The 18213-nt window shown below is 46.6% G+C and overlaps 1 protein-coding gene across 1 annotated transcript in view; it reads left to right on the plus strand.

The window, feature by feature from the left end:
* The window catches only part of LOC132649323 (grainyhead-like protein 2 homolog), a 50758-nt gene extending 43592 nt beyond the window's left edge, over window positions 1–7166 (plus strand). The window contains exons 9-10 of the mRNA XM_060372990.1: window positions 5265–5329; window positions 7052–7166. Of these exons, the coding sequence (XP_060228973.1) occupies window positions 5265–5329; window positions 7052–7166 (180 nt within the window). The remainder of the gene's footprint in view (window positions 1–5264; window positions 5330–7051) is intronic.
* The last annotated feature ends 11047 nt before the right edge of the window (window positions 7167–18213 follow it).

Here is an 18213-nt window from a genome sequence, read left to right on the forward strand (position 1 = left end):
TTTACTTATTTTATTGCAGTTTTGTCATTAGCATACAAGACATTAGATTAAAACATTTTTGAATGAAGTGAGTTTTAGTACACTCTCCTCCCTCAGTCTTCCCACCTCTTGTCCCCAACCTCTGGCAACCTCCTTCAGTCTCTTTTCTTCTTTCATGTCATACGTTTTTTTCTGGTTTTGTTTTTAAAGTAGTCTTTTACTTTTTAAAAAAAGAAAATAATTATTGACAGTGATGAAATGTGACTCTGTCACCTAAAAAAAATACAACTGTGTTTCCACCCTTCCTTCAGGTGTGAACTGGTATTTGAATCAGAAGGTACCATATCAGACAGATTCATGAACAGTTCCGAGGTGGTGACTTTCTGTAGCCCACATGGATGTCCTACAGCCTGTGAGCCAGGCCACATGATGGGTGCAGTAGCTCGGTTAGCTAGAAGGTGGTATGCTCACTTTAAAAAAACTGGTGTTTGTGTGTATGTGTGTGCACATGTGTTTTCATCAGTGAGCATGGGCTGTGTCATGTGTGGAGGTCAGAGGACAACACTGAGGTCACTTCAGCTTCCCCCTGATTGAGACAGGCTCAGTCTCTGCTGTAGCACCTGCTGCAAGTCCATGGGAGCTCGGCCATTGCAGGTGTGCACTGCAGCATCTGGCTAAACGTGCAGTTTGGACATCCAGACTCAGGTCCCCATGCTGTGTGGCAGGCACTTTAACCACTTAACCACTGAGGTGTGTGGGCTTGCTGTTTCTTGAGACTGTTTCAGAGCTTGCCTGGCTCTTACCACAAGCATACACAGCAGCAAGCAAAAGATCATACCTCCTAACTGTGCTACTTCCTGTGGGCCAAGCATTCATACACACTAGTCTAGGGGGGCCATTCCTGAAACCACCACATAGTAACCTTATGAAGAGTGAACTTTGACCACAGAACCTCGGAGCTTGTTCTGGAGGTCAGTGAAGCCACTCAGACCTCAGGGCTCTTGCACATGCTGTCCCCTCTGCCAGGATGCTCTTCTTTCATATCACGATGTTGGGGCTGCTCACCCCCAGCTCGTGGGGCCTGTCAGACCACTCACATAAATAACACCTCTTCTCTGTGTGCCTCCACCTGCTTTATTTTATTTCAACCTGGTGTCTTGATCAGTTTTTATTGTCAACTTGACATGACCTAGAGTCACCTAGGACAAGGGACCCTCAGTTGAAGAATTGCCTGAGACAGACTGGCTTTCGGCCATTTCTGTGAAAAATTGTCTTGACTGATGAATGATATGGGAAGACCCAGCCTGCTGAGTCAGCACTGTCTCTAGACGGCTGAGCAAGAGCCAGTCAGAAAACCAGTAAGCAGCTTTCCTTTCTGCCTTTCTGCTTTACTTCCTGCTTGAGTTTTTTAGCTTCTCAGTAACAGACTGGTATTTGAGGTATAAGAGGAAATAAACTTTGTCCTCAAGTTGCTGATGGTCAGAATGTTTTGCTACTGCAAGAGGAAAGAAGCCAGACCACCTGGCATACCTAATATTGGTTGGGTGTTCCTTCCTTCTTTTCTCCAGTAGAATATACAGTCCCGAGGGGTTTGTTTCTTGCTGTCAGTTGCATATCCTCAGGCCTTGGGCACAATGTTTGTTGCAAATGTTTGCTATTCGCAGAGTATGTCCCACCATGCTGAGTGCTACAGGCTCCTTTTAATTATTGTCATACTCCTATGAACATGGCATGGAAATAGCATCATCACCATTTTACAGATAGGGAAAATGAGGCTGGAAGACATAGGTGCCTCTTTTACCAAGCTCTACCCCAAATGGTGGCACCACCCTAAGCTCTCTATCAACTCAAGTCTAGGTAGGCAGATGTCCATATGTTTACATAAAAGAAGAATAAACAATGCCAGTCACACAAAGAGTAAAGGGAAAGCAAGAATCGATAATAAGCATCTGGGAAAGAGGCGGGATAGACAGTTGATTGATCAGCCCTTTGCCAAGTACATGCTTTGGAGAGTGGAGAGCCTAATTACTGAAAAGAGGAGCCAGGAATCGATTCCTTTTTCTTTTAGAAAAAAGGGCGACTGAACAGACATGAGACTACTGCTGTTGAGTAAGCAAACTTTTTCACTTGAAAATTAAAAAGAAATTGCAAGTGACACTAACCAAAGCCAAATCTTAGAAGGCAACTGAGTGAGAATAATTAGGTGAAAATACTGGGGACTCCATCCTCCCCCTCCCCCTTCCCCCCAGCACACGTACACATGCAGCAAGCACTATGCACAGAAAGGAATGCTATCCAGGGCTTCCTACTTTTTTGTGCCATGGGTGCCTTTTGCAATTTCAAATCCATTGACTCTTTGAGAGTGCTTTTAAGTATCTAAACTAAAACAGAATTACAAAGAAAAGCAATGGCATTATGAAAGGCAGTCACCAAGATGGTAGAAAGTGTCTGTGATGTAGGATAGTGCATCAGATATGATGTAGGGATAAGATGAGTAGCACCCAGTGTGGTGGGTGAGTGCAGCCCATACTGTGAAATGCATACAGAAAATTTTAAAGATTCATTATTTTGTGTGTATATCTGTGCACATCTGTCCCTACTGATGAGGAAGTAGTGAACATCCTTGTGGAAATAGAACCCGAGTCCTTTGCAAGAAGAACAAGTGCTCTTGGCCTCTGAGCCAGCTTTCCACCCTGCAGGCCGAATGCTAATGCACCACAAAATATCCGTGATCCACACCACCAAAAAACAAGCTAGTTGCTGTGTGGGAAAGGCATAGAAAGGTTCTGGTTTGAGGCTAATTTAAGTATGGGTGTATGTATGTTGTCCTATCCGAGTTCTGTGCATCGTCTTGCTGTGGCTCTGGCCAGCTATGCTGAGGAAGTAATCAGGAAATAATGTGGAAGCAGGCTGCTCTCAAGGAGTTTCTGAGAACTAGTTCTGTTCACTGAGTGGTTCTAGATCCCCAGGGAATGAGTAAGGAAGTGAGGTCACTCTTGAGAGCCTTGCCATTTCAGCAAGAACTGAATTCAGTTCAGAGCTCAAAAGACAGAGCTAGCTCACCATACCGGGTTCCTCTCTCTCTCCCTCCTCCCTCTCCCTTCTTCCATCTCTTTCTGGGTCTCATGTGTCCCAGGCTGCCTTCAAAACTTGCTATGCAGGGGAGGTTGACCTTGAACATATGCTCCACCTGCAGTGCTGAGATTGTACAGATACCCTTCACACCCAGTTTATGTGGTCTTGGGGCTCAAACCTAGCCTTGTGTATACTAGGAAAGCACTCTTATCAACCTGTCTAAAATGGAAGTGGCTCCCTTTTATTGCATATGCAAATAGGACACCAAGGGGCTTGCTAAATAGTGTAGGGGCCTCAATGGAAGGAAGAGAGAAGAGAGTAGAGGCAATGTAAAGTATTCCTGAGAGGCTTAACATTTTTTATTAACTTCTCAACTTTTTATTTCTCATTTTATTGAATTATGGTTCAATTGTCTTTATTACACATTATATGACAGAGTATCTTTGGGAAATTCAGTATGTATGTGTATATGCATTTACTATTATATAAACTAGACCAACTGTGTCATTGTAATTTATCTGCTAAATTTCTCCAATTCTGAATTAAGTCTTCCACCATGCGTGTGTGTTTGTGAGACTTCCTGTGTCCATTCATTTCCCTTAGCTTTTGCCTCTCCAGCTGCTACTCATCTGCTTCTCATTTTATCTGCCTATTTGTTTGTTTACATTTTCTGCAAACAGGCCCTTCTAACACAAGGCCTGTTTTCTTTGCTGCCTCCAGGCTCTTGTGAGAAATGTTGCCTTTTCTATTTATTTGCACGTTCATGTGGAAGTCAGTAAACAACTTGCAAGAGTCAAGGTTCTTGCCTTCCACCTTGTGTTTCTGGAGTTGAGCTCACCTGGCCAGCTTTGGTGGTGAGGGCCTTTACCCACTGAGCCATCCCACTGGCCAACAAGTGTGTTGTTTTGTTTTGTTAACTTTTGTTCATTGGGCCTTATTGTGGCTGTGGGGAAACCTCATCAGGACCACCAGTGATGTGCCCCACGCAGGCAAGAGGATACTTGTCTAGTCTGTCTTTATCACCCTGCCTCTCTGTCTTGCTTCTGAGTGTACATATGGTGAAGAGGTCTTTCTGCCCTGTGGTAGGGATGGAAAGGCAGGAACCTAGGGTTCTCTGGAACAAACTTTTCTCAGGATCTCAGCTCATTTGCATTTTTGATAGTTAAATTAAAAGTACTATCCTATCATTATTTTCATTTGAAATTTTTAAGTAAAAGTTCAGTGCAGTTTTCATATGCTTATTGCCTGATTATATTCTTCTTGTATATAATTTTTCTGTTTTTTTTTCTTTCTTCTCTGCCCTGTTCCCCATCGAGTTCTTTTTAACGAAGCAGTTTGCTCTGTATATATTGTTTGTATTTTAAAATGCTTCCGAGCATATTATTTTTCTTTGTGGTATGTTTGAGCTACTGATATTTCAGAATTCCACAGTTATTACTATTCAGGCTTGTTTTGCAGGTGTCATGTCTCCTGGAAAAACTGTACTTAGGATGATGGCTATCTGAAGAATGAACTCATGTTTATCTTTTCCTGTGCTTTCATGGTCTCAGTGGTCTCATCTTTCATATATAAATCTTTTATCCACCTGAACTTTTTCTCTCACTACCTCTTGAGGTTGGTCTGGAGAGCACTCCATCGCTCATGCTGACCTCAGGGCTGGGCTCACAGGGGTGAACCACTGCAAGTGGCTCAGTTGAAATGTGTTTTGATGCATGGCTACCTATTTAATCCAACATTGTGAGTAGATGTTTTTTTTTCCAAGGGATTGGAAATGCCACTTTTATCAAGATTGTTTTGCTGAGTGATTTAAGATCTATCCAAAGGGAGAATCAAAATTGGGATGGCACTAGACATGGGCTCTGACACACTGCGAAGCATGAGCTGCATTTCTCTTCCTTCTAAGGGCAGAGGAAATAATGACTTGGTGAAACTAGTCAGGGCCATAGTTAGTGAGCTGTGACCCTGTGGCTGCTAACGTGGATTGGGGCTCCATTCACTTCTCTACGCCTTATTTTGTTAATCTATAAAGCCAGTGGCTTGGGCTGAATGGTCTCAGCAGTTAGTGCAGGGAAAGTGTTCATCATGAGGTTTCCTGACGTGTCTCATTAGGGGATTGTGCTGTGCTCAGATGTGAGGTCTGAGCTGGAATGCTGTGCTTCCCAGTGTGTCCCTGCTCTCTGCTGACCACTTTCCTGTTATTCATGTTTCAGCTGTCTGAGAAGTATGGGCTGCCAGTGGAGAAAATCACAAAGCTTTATCAGAAGAGCAAAAATGGGTAAGAAAAAAGCTAACTCAGCTAGCTGCCCTGTCTGCAAGGTACATTTTTAATATAGCTTTACCTGTTGTCACATCCGTGGCCCACGATGCTAGCAGTTCAGGCAGGGAGACCCACAATGCATTTCTAACATGTCACCCGAGGTGCTTTCATCTACTGACAGCCTCCCATGGGCGGGAGTAGTCTAGAGGTGGTGGGACATCGGGGAAAATGACGTTGCAGAACTACATGTAGCTCTTCACATTGGCTTCTGAGTGACACAGTACGGACAAAAATTAGCTGAGGCTAAAGGAAATTATTTCAAGGTAATCATTAATGAAATCTCAAATGGGCGTCAGGCTGCTCGCCCACATGGTAAGGAACAGTGAACAGTTAGTCCTTCCTGGTTGGGTGGTGAGGAGCCTCTGGGTTCCCTGCTCCATTTCCTCCTCACAGGCTCACTGAGGAGGAATGAAGCCCAGGGCCTGCTTAAGTATTTGCCCCAGGTCTCACTTTCAGTAAACAGAAAGCATATTCAATGCCTGCAGGGAGGTGGGCCGCTTCAATGGCCTCAAGGAGCAAGTGCTTCCCTCTCCTCTGCCCCTCTTAAGACCTTTCTAAGGCTTCCTCTTTGGGAGTAGGTACCATAAAACTCTTCTGGACCCTTTTCATAAAGAAAATGTGACCTGGGTTCTCGGGCTTTCTGATTTTGCAGTCTTTGGCTGACGGAGCATCAAACTTGAACTCCTGTTAGACACTCGGTGAATGTGTGCTGCAGTTCTTTCCAAGATCAGTGCAGTAGGCTGGGGATACCACTTTGAGTGAAGCCTCAAGTCTTGCTGGCTAGAGAGCTTCAGTGTGGACAAACACACTGCTGATGGCACTGCCTTTCAGCACTGGGCCTGTGAAGGCCTATGCATAAGGCTTTTATCCCAACATCAGCCCACTAAGCGTGGGTGCCTTTTAATTCCGTAAAAGAACAAACTGAAGGTATGGCAGCATCCCTGATGACACCACTATAAAGTGATTCAGGGAGTCATTCTTTCTCAAATGGAAATCTCTTTGGCTAACAAGAGTGAGACAGGCTCAGGCACTTCTCAGTCACAGATAGAGGTGCTGGAGGGACACTTTACTGGTTAGGAGCGTGTGTGGCTCTTCCACAGGACCCTGGTTTCATTCTCAGCACCTACATGGCATCTCACAACTACCTGCAATTCTAGTCCAGGGGATTAAATTGGTCTTCAGAACTCTGAGGGTACCATGCACAATGCACACATACCGTACACAGAGATGCATTCAGGCAAAACACTCAAATATAAGACAAAAGCAAAATTTATATAAAAAAAAATCACAGATAGACTCTGGAAGTTGGTTTTCTTGAAACCAAACCACCATGGAGTAGGCAGCCAGGAAGAGGTGAAGTAGCTTGGGGTGAGGCAAAGCCAGCTTTAGACCCAGCTCAGGCGTTCATTGGCTGGGTGAAGTTGGAGAGCCATTGACCTTACTGAGTTGTTTCTTACTTGCAAAGCGCTGCTGATAAAACTTGCCTTTATAGTTGCTGTAGAGTCATATGTAACTTTTACTGTACATGTGTGTTCAGCCAAGGGCAGTTGAGGTTTGTAATGAAAATACAGAGGGGCCTAAGAATGTGATTAGTCAGTAGCTTGAAGGCTGCTCTTGCATAAAGCCCTCTGTTCACTGGCTTTGTTTCTTACCCCACCCCATCTCACCCAATTTCGGCAGCATCCTGGTGAACATGGATGACAACATCATTGAACACTATTCAAATGAGGACACCTTCATCCTCAACATGGAGAGCATGGTGGAAGGCTTCAAGATCACGCTTATGGAGATCTGAGCACTGGGCCCAAGTCCCCTTGACAGGAGCTTCCGGTGCACTCCTTCCTGGGAGAGGTGGGCTCGCTGCCCTACAACCTGGAGACCCATCTCACCCATCCCAAGTGACTGTTAAAAGACTGCTTGGAAGGGGGCAGGGCCCAAGGCCCACCAACAGACCAACAGTCAACTCTTCTACTTGCTTGGAGCTGAAGCCTGTATCCCTCGGCTAAGTTCTTTAAGCCTGTCAGGCCCTTATTTATTGTCCATTTTTTCCCCAAGAGCCTGGAGTCCAGGCCCTCCAGGACTCTACAAGTTACTGATAGCTCCACCTGAGACCTCCAGAGTTCCCCCTTCAAGGGAAACACAGCTAGTCCATTCATCTCGAAGAGCCTGGGGAACTGCGATGCCTTTTTTCTTACCTCTCCACATTTCTTGAGTGGATGGACAAGATGAGCTGCTTCTTGGCACAGTCGTCATGGGTGGGGTAAAGAGGACACCCATTTTCTGGCCTGGAACCTTCAGGTTGCTCTGAGGAAGGTCATTTTGCTTAAATACCTCCAGGGGATCTCAGCAAATAGCCACTGGGCCTTGTTCAGGAAGACATTCCGCTACCATGTCAGTAATAAGGAGCACAAAGTATGATTGACAGCCATGTACATAATTTGTACCTAATATTGCAATAATATATTTTACCTGTGGTGTGTGGGCATGTTTACTGCCATTGCCCTGGAGGGGACATACCTGGAGACTCAGAGCATTCTGCTCTATCTGAGAGGAGGCTAGGAAAGAGGCCTTTAAGGTATCATGTGACTGGTGAATGCCAAGATGGACTCTCCACTGAGCCATGCTGAGGACTTGTTTCCCCAAATGGAGCCCTCTCCCCTCAGACATGACTCTCCCTTGAGGCCATCACATTTTGTCTCATGGTGATCTGTTGTCTAAGAGTGTCCTTTGAGCTGTTCAGGAAAGATCATGCTGTCAGCACCTTCTTTAGCACTGGAGTGAGACACCTTGAAGCTTATGCAAAGTTTCCGCAAGGGTTTGCACTGGGGTCCTATCCCTGGGGCCTGCTGCAGAACTGCTTGGCTTACAAGGGATGGACACAGTAGTGGCTCATAGTTTACAAGCATGTCCTTCATCTCAAGTGGCCCCTTTGCAAAGCGAGCCAGCAGCTCAGCTGGGCTGTGACAAGCAGACATTGCTTCCTCTGGCTTCTGAAGATGGGAAGAGGTGAGGCTGTCCACCCTGGCTGTGGAAAGCGTGGGATTTCTGGAACTTCTGAGACTGGCTTTGAGAGGCACACTGGAGAGCTAAGGCTGTTTCCTCCTCTCCTGGCCCTTGGGAGGGCAAGAGAAAAAGGCTTTCCTGAACAGCATGCCCCATGGTGGGCCTCAGTTCTCTTTGAGAGGACAGGTTGGTAGTTTGGGGATTTTTTTTGTTACACTGTGGGCTGAGCACTAGTTCAGATAGTCAGGCACATCCCACCCCAAAGCCTGGAAAATGGGGCAGCTTCCATGGAAAGGTCCAAATTTGTCTATGAAGCACTTTGATGTCTTACCTGGAGGCTCTGTTCTCCAGCTCCTGCCTTCTTGCCCCACCTTCCCCTGAGAGCCCGAGCAGCCGAGGCTGACTCTAGCCTAGCTACCCAAAGCTGCAGAGGAATGGGCTGGAGAGTAGGTGCTATGACCAAGAGGATCCAAAGAATAGCAGGGGCACCTTTCTGAGAGCCCACTGGGCTCCGAATCCCTCTGTGTTGCCAAAGGTTTGTATCCTGGGCTCAGCTCTGCTTAGTCCTCTGCTCCACCCCACATCACTTGCTGAACCAGCAGCTTGGGGACCCTCTAGGGCACTAGCAGGGCTCTGATCTAAGGCAGACAAACTCAGTGTTGGAAATATATGCTCTATGCGCTTCCCATGCTACAGCACTTGGGGTTAGCTCCAAACATGAATGGCAGACCTTAGGGTGGCTCAGGATTCCAGGGAGACAGATCTGTAGTGATCTGACAGGCTCCCAGCTCTTCTCTCCAGTTTCTGGAAAACTGCCCATCTCCCCCGAGGCAGAGGACCAGCTGGAGATGGCTTTGCCTTTGTCCTGAGTCACTACAGTCCTTGTGGTAGCCAGAACAAGGGACATGAAGCCAGGACCACAAATAGGGGTACAGAGGCAGGTCCAGGAGTGTCTGTTGGTGGACTTCTCTGCATCCATCCCTCGCTGCATTAGCAGAGCTTTGCTGAGCATCATTTCCTGAACAAAAATAACAAGATAGAAAAGCTTGTCTTTCCTTTGTCCCCGAATTGACCGCACCCAAACTTTTTTTTTTTGTAATCCATAAAAGGTTGGGGAACACATGAAGCAGGTGTTTTCATTCTATGTCCCCACTGAAACTTCCTCAGTGTTTAGAAATTGGAACCAACAACAACAAAAATATACAATGGGCTGCCATCTTGAAATCAGTTCCTAAAAGACTAAGGCATGTCCCAAAGCAGAATCCTGGGAAGCATGAAATGAGTTAAAACATTTATTTTTCATGCAACAGGAAAAGAAGGTTTGTGCCAAATTCTAAGAATGGCCCTTTCTGAAAGACAAACAAGGGGAGACTGATTTGTATACAATCTACTCCCACATAGAAAAAGAGTAAATGTAACTTAATAGTTTTGTAAATGGGAGAGGGGAATCTATAAACTATAAATATGTTATTTTATTTTTTGTACATTTTTAAGAAGAAAAAAAATAAATATTCACAATATGAGTCAAACAGCTATGTCTGCTGCTTTCTGGGCAGTGGCTGCTGGTGTGGGGAAGAGTCACCAGCCTGGGGTCTTGGCTGTCCCTGCCCCTTCAGTCCTTCATACAGTGGAGACTTGCCTACCAGTGCTCTCCCTCCTCCTTACACCAGGCTTGCAAAAGAAGAGGGCCAAAGGGCAACAAGAGGCCTCCAGGGTGGCTGCCAGCACAGCTGCCCTTGACTGGCCTCTCAGGTGGGTTCTTTCCACTCCCTTCTCTCTGGCACTTTGTGGTTATTTCTGCTTCATTAGATCTGTGCCAACCGCTACGGAGAGGCTGAAACTGCACGGCTCCTACTTCAGTTCTGTCTCCACACTCTCTGACCCTTGAAAACCCATACTGGGGCTCCTGTGCTAGCCACCTCATTATGCAGCATTCACACTGCTCCAGCTGGTATCGTCAATGATCTCCAGGAGCAGCCATTCCAAGAGGCAGAATGCTAGCATTTTCTACAGCACCCTTCTCTAAGGCACAGTACTAAAATCTTGCCTCAAAAAAGCCTTCCCTGGCCTCACCCCCAATGGGATCCCTGCCCTTTGTGCTCAGATCAGTGCTAGGGAAAAACAGGCCTGGGGTGGATGGAGAGTGTTTATTATGGAAAGTTCTGGAAAGATCATGTAATTAGAAATGGGCCATGGTCTTTTTTTATTGCTACCCATGTCCTTCCTCATCTTTGGGTCTGATTGTTCTTCATACCTGCCTGAATGGGTCGTTTGGGGGGATGTGAGTGTTATCACATCTTCCTTTCCCTGTGGACATCAGTGAACTGTGCTTATCCCCTCCTCCCCCCTCCCCAGGCTCCCCAAACTGGGGGAGATTTTTGGTGACATATTCCATCTATTCCAAAGGGTTCTTCAGCTCTGTACTCCTAAGCAACCCTAAATGGGTCCATGGTTAATACTGGGAAGTCAAGAATTTGAGGAAAGACGGTGGGGGCCTCTGATGAGCCAGAGGCAGAGAAGAGAAATGTGAAAAGACACCAAGGGTGAGCACCACCCATGTTCATTGGGCATCAGTATCCATCACGTGGTACTTGGGAAAGAACATTTCCCATTCGCCATGAAGTGTTTATAGTGGTATTTGATCCTGAGTTAGGTATTCCCCTCCAGCCATCTCCTTTGCTAACAAGGCCTCTCTAGCTCACACATACACTTCCAAGCCTGCCACACTTATGCTGACTGGCGGCCCCATCAAACACTCAGTATGAATCCAGCCAAATGATGAGATGTTGCTATTGAGGTTCAGCGAGAGGTCTGACTGGCCATTTGCCTGTCTTCCTGGAGGTGGTGTGTACTGGTGAGAATTTTTATTAGCATATACTAATTTAGATATTTACACACATGTATGATTTGGTCATTTTCATACCTCATTACTCTGGTTTGTTCCCCTTCCACTCTTGCTGATCCCTTCATTTTTCCTAACCAGGCTCCTTTCACATGTCTCCCACATTTCCATGTGCACCGTGTGTGTGTGTGTGTGTGTGTGTGTGTGTAGACTCAATGAGTTTAGAGTTGCTTATGTGAGCATGGGGAGAAAGTTATTTAGAGCATGGGCATGGGCAACTTAGTATCACTGTTACACCAAGTTACACCCCTAAGGAAAATGTCTCCCCTTCCTCCTCAGGGAGGGGTGGAGTCTCTTCCCTGTCCCTATCCCCTACACCAAACCCCACCCGTGTTAAAATGTCCATGGGCCCAATCTTGGGCATAGGAGGGAATATTTAACTAAGTGGGGTTGGCAAGTCCAGCTGCATTGTACCTTAGAGTGCTTTTACTGTTTGTCACAGAGAAATACTAAAATATCAAATATTCCCTGGAAATTCATAGAGCTAAGCCTTCCCATGGCCTGGGTGCTCCAAGCTGCCCCCTAGTTAGCTCCTGATGGTCACTATCTCTGCACCCGAGGAAGGTCTGGAACTATGCACCACACATTAACACTCAGTACAGAAAGTCCTAGGCAACAGGCATATTGATGCTACAAAAGTGGGGAAATGGTTGAGTTGTAGGTATACAGGCTCCTCAGGGCTCTGGCCACATTCCCATCATCACCTCATCATCACGTGTTGTGTTTCAGATATTGCTTACACACAGAGACTAACTGTGGAGGAGGAAAAGAGTCTCCTCCACATCTGTACCCCAAAGGTCTAGCTGGCTTGTGAGGAGCCTATTGTACCTCCTAATCTAGGGAGCAAGTTAGTAGCTCTTGTTCATATAGCATTAGCCTTTGGGGCTGTAGTCAAGGCCAGTGATAGGAACAAGACGAGAAAAGCTTGATGTGATGGCTTTGGGGGAACATTTAGTTATCTCTCCCACTAAATCTCCAACAGAGTGGGAAGGGAAAGGATTATATTGCTGTTGTATTTTTAGTTTGGTTGGTTTTTGAGACAGGATTTCTTTGTGTACCCTTGGGTGTTCTAGAACTCACTACATAGACCAGCTTGGCCTTGAACTTACAGATCTGCCTGCTTTGCTTCCTGAGTGCTTCCCTGATCCTACTGAGGAGTTTTTCTGAGTTTTGCTTTGGTGCTTCATGTTTGGAGAAGCACAAAGTGGGAGGGAGTGAAGGCCAAGCTGAGAAGGAAGTAAGGAAGCCACACATGGACCAGAACTGCTTTCAAACACTTCCACCCTCAAACCTGAAAGACACAAGACACTGTCAGCTGAGGCAGCTTAGTAAGAAAAAAATCTCATGCTCCAGACAATGATATTAAATAATAAACATGCTTTAATGCCAGGCAAGAGCTATACAATCAACTGAGAATGGGACCACTTCACATAATATGACATATATATAATTAAATCCATTTCCAGAAAGTCCCGCTGGGGAGTACCACACCGCCCCTTCTCCATCCTGAGCGAGGTATGAACAGTCAAGCACTCTGAAACGTCCTCCAGTCCTGTGGACAGCACAGACTTCCTTTACTTGGAACAAAACAGGCTCTACCTCCACCAGAGGCCCCTGAACACAGCACAAACACTGCCTGGCCACAGGAGTGACAGATGTCTTCAGGCACTCGGCCCTCCTGATGCTGTGAAGTTCATTGGTCAAACATGCATGCATAAAATGACACCCAATGCCTTCCTGGGAGAGGTGGAGAAGAGGAGGAAACATACAGATAGGTCTGTTATGTCTGTGTGTCTAGCTGGTCTGGAGCTCTCCAGGCCTTCTGGGGACCACAGGGTTCATAACCTGTGCTCTTGAATTCTGAAGAGCTGGAGGCCACCTCTGGTTTCCATCCCAACTTGGGTTAATTTTGCTTTCCAAAAACAGACTTTATCATTTGGCTCACAGGATTTGGCAAGCCTTGCTACAAAAGGTAAGGAAATGACACTAGGAAATATTAAGATTACAAAATCTAGGTCACAAAATTTCAACCTATGGAGACACCATTAAAGTTTGAACTTCTGCCAGTTAAGAGTATCGCCATGGGGGGGGGGGGACCTTCGGCCAGCAAAAATTGCCTGGGCATCATTTCTTATAGCTGTGTTTAACTTTTTGCGGCTTTGTTCTACAGGACGTGGCTACAGGCAGCAGAGACCTTCCTGACTCCTCTTAGGCAGGCTCTGCCACCAACATCCTTGAGTGTCTGGGCCTTGTTGATGCCACTGTGTGTGAGGCTTTGGTTGCCTGTAGCCAGAAGTTTTTGCTTCCAACCCTTATTTCAAAGTAGTGTATATGAGGTGACCAGCCCAAGCAACAACTCAGCTTTGCTAGATTCAAATAACACGGTGAAAGGGAGTGCTGTTGGGACCCACGGTGGCCTCAGACACTGCAGGCTCCCTAGCCGACACCTACAGTGGGTGGGTGAACTGCCTGGCTGGCCCACACCTCACTACATGAAAGATACCCGGGGGCAGAAAAAGAAGATTCTAGGCGTGGCTCCCCCACTGAGGATGTAGGTTACACTGTTAGGACCAATCTGCTTTTCCGAGTCTATGGAACATTCACCTGCTTAGAAAGACAGCACACCTGCACCTGCAGGTGCGCTAATGGACCATGGCCCCTTCTCAGAGCTGCTGGTGGACAAGACGCTTGGAAACTGCCTTCCTCTGGCCACCTTGACTCTGTAAAAGCATTCGAAATCAAAGCTGGGCCCTTGTCATCATTCTTTTGTAATTTTATGGAGTATATAAAATACACTTGTTGACTGGTACATTTGTGCAAAGACAGGACTTTAAAACAAGACACTGACATTCGTTGTAGTTGGCTTCACAATAAACTGCTAAAACAAGTCTTCTGTAGTAAGATTGCATTAGCGCTCACTAAACATGCATTTACAAGGCAAAACACTTAATTTGGTCTGCAATACCCAATATTTTATATACAGCAGTCTTTTTATAAATCACAAGTAGGTAGCAAGATGGGTCTGGTTTTAGAATGTTACCATCTGTGTTTGATTTTTCAAAGGGCCTCATATTAACTCACCTCTGTAAACCTGTGGGGTGGGAGAACCGCTGAGTCATCTTTCCCCATCTCTGTAATTTACCTTGTAATGTTCACAGCTTGGAAACTACAGCCTGCTGGGGTGGAGGGGAATGTCCCAGCTGGCTTTAATAGCTTTACCCCAGAGGGTAACCTGCTCTTAGAAAACCTAGCCTCAGGTGCCTGCCATAGCCCTGAGGGCATGCGTGACAACACACCCAGATTAGGAGTTTTGTCTTTCAAACAAAGCCCCTCAAAGCTTGCTGAAGGATCTCAGGGGCAGAATGGAATTCTTTTCTCTGGCCCCACCAGTCTTGGGTTTTAAGACAGACACATTAGAATCAAAGGGAAAAAAGTAATGATGATTAAAAAGTCATCCAACAGGGAACACCACGAAGTCTGTTTATGCTCTCCACAAGCGCTCTGGGCATTCACGTCCACGACGAAAGAAGCAAGGGGCAAGGGTGTCACAGCAGAGCACGTCTGACTGAAGAGGGGACAGCTTCACCATCAATATTGTTTGGCAAAAAATACAAATAAAATAAGTTCAAAAGCCAACTGGGAGAGACCCAGGCAGCTGTAGCGTCCTTAGGGTGCGGGGCTCAGAACTGGCTGGCGCTGCTGGGGTCACACTGCAGGAGACGCACTATGGATGGATCGCTTTTGGCCCCTCGGATGAATTCTTCCAGGGAGAGTTTTCCTAGAAGGCAAGAGGACCAGTGAGTGACGGCCTGTGGTTCTTTGCACTGCACACGGGGCACAGCAGAAGCCCACAGCTTCACCCACCAGAAGCCAGGAGACCATGAGGCAGGGACCCCAATTCTCTGTTTACCGTGGCATTCCCCCATTCCCCCACCTCGCTCAGTGCACAGGGCCATTTAACAAGACCTCCAGGACAGGACCCAGGGCCTGGGGAGGGTACTGGCTTACCCTGACCTGAATCTTTGCCCTAGTGCCTCACCCCACTCCTCGAGCCCCCGTGCTCATGCTCAGCTTCTGAGGACTGAGTAGCCCTAGCTCGTTTGCGTGTGCCAGGCTCAGGCCCTTCAGCCCCTGTGTACTGCTGTATTCTGGTTTACAGAAGACTCCTCCCCCCACCCCGCTCCCAGTGGGCAGAGCAGGAGTGTAGGTTCTTTTTAACAACTTTTGAGGATAGCACCACCATCATCCAAAGTCGGGAGGATAAAGGAGTGTGTTCTAGACAGAAGGTGATACACTTCTGTCAACCCAGGCGGCTTGAGAAGGAAGCCAAAAACCTGGATCTCTCACCAGACGGCTTCCTTTCTTTTTTTTTTTTTTTGATATGGACTCTACTGTGTAGCCCAAGCTTCCTTTTTTTACTTCAGGCTCCTCAATTTCCTGGATCTTCAGTATCCTTCCTCCTCAACTTTCCGCCAGTAAAGGTCTCTGTCACTATCACTTTGGAGAAATGGGGGTGGGGGTGGCTTTCCTCATTCCTGGCACTTCCGTGGTGACCGTTTGATTGAAGTGACTCATTGACTGATAGTTGGAAATAGAACTGTTGGGAGCCGTTACCTAACTACCTAACTTTGCCCTCTCTCCTTCCCTGCAGACTTAGCCCCATCTGTTTTTCCAAAGACAGATACGAGGCTGCCAGGCTCCTCCAGGCCTGTGCACTCCAGTACCTCCTTAGCTGCTCTTCCGTGCTACCTGCTCAGCCCCTGCAGGATGAGAATGAGGGGCTGGGATTGGAAGCAGCATCTAAACACTTTAAAGCTGCAGGCACAAGCACAGGCATCGGGCACCACAAGCTGCAGAGCATTTGGTACCCCATATGAACTCTGCCTCTTGCACAGACTCCCAGATTGACTTGCTTGTAGGTGCAGACTTTTCATGGCAGAGGCCAGCAGTGGGATGCAAAGACCCTTATCTAAGGAGACTCTGGTGGCAGCAGGCTTCACACCACGCCGGCTCTGCTCCAAGTGAGGAAGGACAGGAGGCTCATGCCCGAAGCACTGAAGCCAAGCCCTGAGCTGAAGCAGTGTGTTTTTCGGGTGCTCAGCAGTCCCTGCCCTCCTGTCCTCACTGCCTCCATCCCCATAGCTTTCCTTGTTTAAACAAATCTTTCCTTATCAAAGCCCAGGGCAGTAGTAGTCGGCTGTGCATTGGGCAAGGGCCCAAGCAGAGCTCTTTGATCCCATAGAAACAGTCCCAGTGGAGAGGCTCTGCCATTGCCTTGAGCCAGATATCCAGAAGTGTCTTTCCCCCCATCATTTAGTCCTCCTCTAAGGAAGAGGCTGGGTCTTAAAGCCATCATGTTCCCCAGATGACCAAAACCTGTGGTTCAATATCATAAAAACAATCCCATGTTTGTTTAAACTTGTGAAACAAACTATGTGCTGTGAATCAGGGCACATGAGGGAAAACAGCTCTCAGAGGATGTCAGGCAGCTTCATGGAGGCAACTTCTAGCAGTGAACAAGCTGGCTGTGCCACCAAACCAAGATTCTCAGGGAGCTGGCGCCCCACGTATGGGGGGAAAAGGAGGCTTATTCTATGCAGAACATGCTATCATACACACCATGAAGGACCTGGTCTATTTGTACACAGCTCACTAGAATTATTAAACATCAGGTGTGAGGGTCTGGAGCCAGTGAGCTGTCTCAGTGAATAGAAGTATGTGATGCGTAAACCTGATGACCTGAATTTGATTCCTGGAAACTATGTAAAGGAAAGTGGGGGGAAACGAACTTCATAAACATGTCTTCTGCATGTGTGCACCATGGCACACTCATACATGTCATGTAATAATACTTGCAAAATTCTACACTGTAATATTAAAATGAGTTTTATGTTTTAAAGATGAGTTGGCTGGAGAGATGGCTCTGCAGTCAAGAGCAGAGGACCAGTTTGATTTCCAGCATTCATGTTGAGTAGATCACAACCACCTGCAGCTCGAGTTCCAGGGAACTGTATATCCTCTTATGATCTCTGCAGATTTCTGCATGCGTGTGATGCATATAAACTCACACATGTGTGCAGGTACAAACATACATGCATGTAAATAATAAAGAAATACATGTTTGTTTAAAGAGCTGTGAAGCTTTTGGCAGCATTGGGTCATCAATGGTAGGCCTTGACTTAGCACTGTAAACTCAGGAACTATTTCTGAATAGCATTTCAAGATTTGGCAATAAAAATAATGATTGTAAAATAACTTTAAATTTCAGTTGAATAACGATCAATTACTTAGCATACGTATGTCCCAAATATTGCACAGAGAGAGATGCTATAAAGAAGTCATTATTTCTCAATTGCCTGGGGATCCTGTATCTTACTTGGTAGCCCAACATGCAGAAACCATATCTATTTATTTGATTTTGCAGATAGCTTCAGACTTGTGGTCCTCCTGTGTCACCAAGCGCTCTTTGGTTTGTGCACCTGCTGGCTGCATCCAGGCAGCACCCTCACCCAGTGGAACCAGCAGACCACTCCAACCTGCTTCCCACTACCTGAGCTTTCACTTGGACGCAGCATGGTAGAGTCTGCTCATAAGATCACTCAGGCAGGCTGGGATAAAAGCTGTTGGGGTCTTTAAGAAACAGCAGGCACATCCCCATACTCTGGCCTATTGGCCACAAGGATCCAGACTTCTAGAAAAGGCCCATCCTACCTCAGTGGCTGCTTGGGTCCTTTTATTTCTGCTCCACAGGACCCATTCCATTCTGGGGAAGGCTAACTTAGGAGAAAGCTAGAAGGGCCTAGAAAATAAGGCCTTTGCTCTAGACTGGGACCAGCTCCAGGGTTGTCACATATCACTGTGCATAAGGTCCCTGTGGTTGACATTTGGTCCTTTTATAGAGCCACCCTGCCCGGACTCCACCAGAAGCTTGACCCAA

This window comes from Meriones unguiculatus, chromosome 19, assembly GCF_030254825.1.
Source record: "Meriones unguiculatus strain TT.TT164.6M chromosome 19, Bangor_MerUng_6.1, whole genome shotgun sequence".
Taxonomy (NCBI): domain Eukaryota; kingdom Metazoa; phylum Chordata; class Mammalia; order Rodentia; family Muridae; genus Meriones; species Meriones unguiculatus.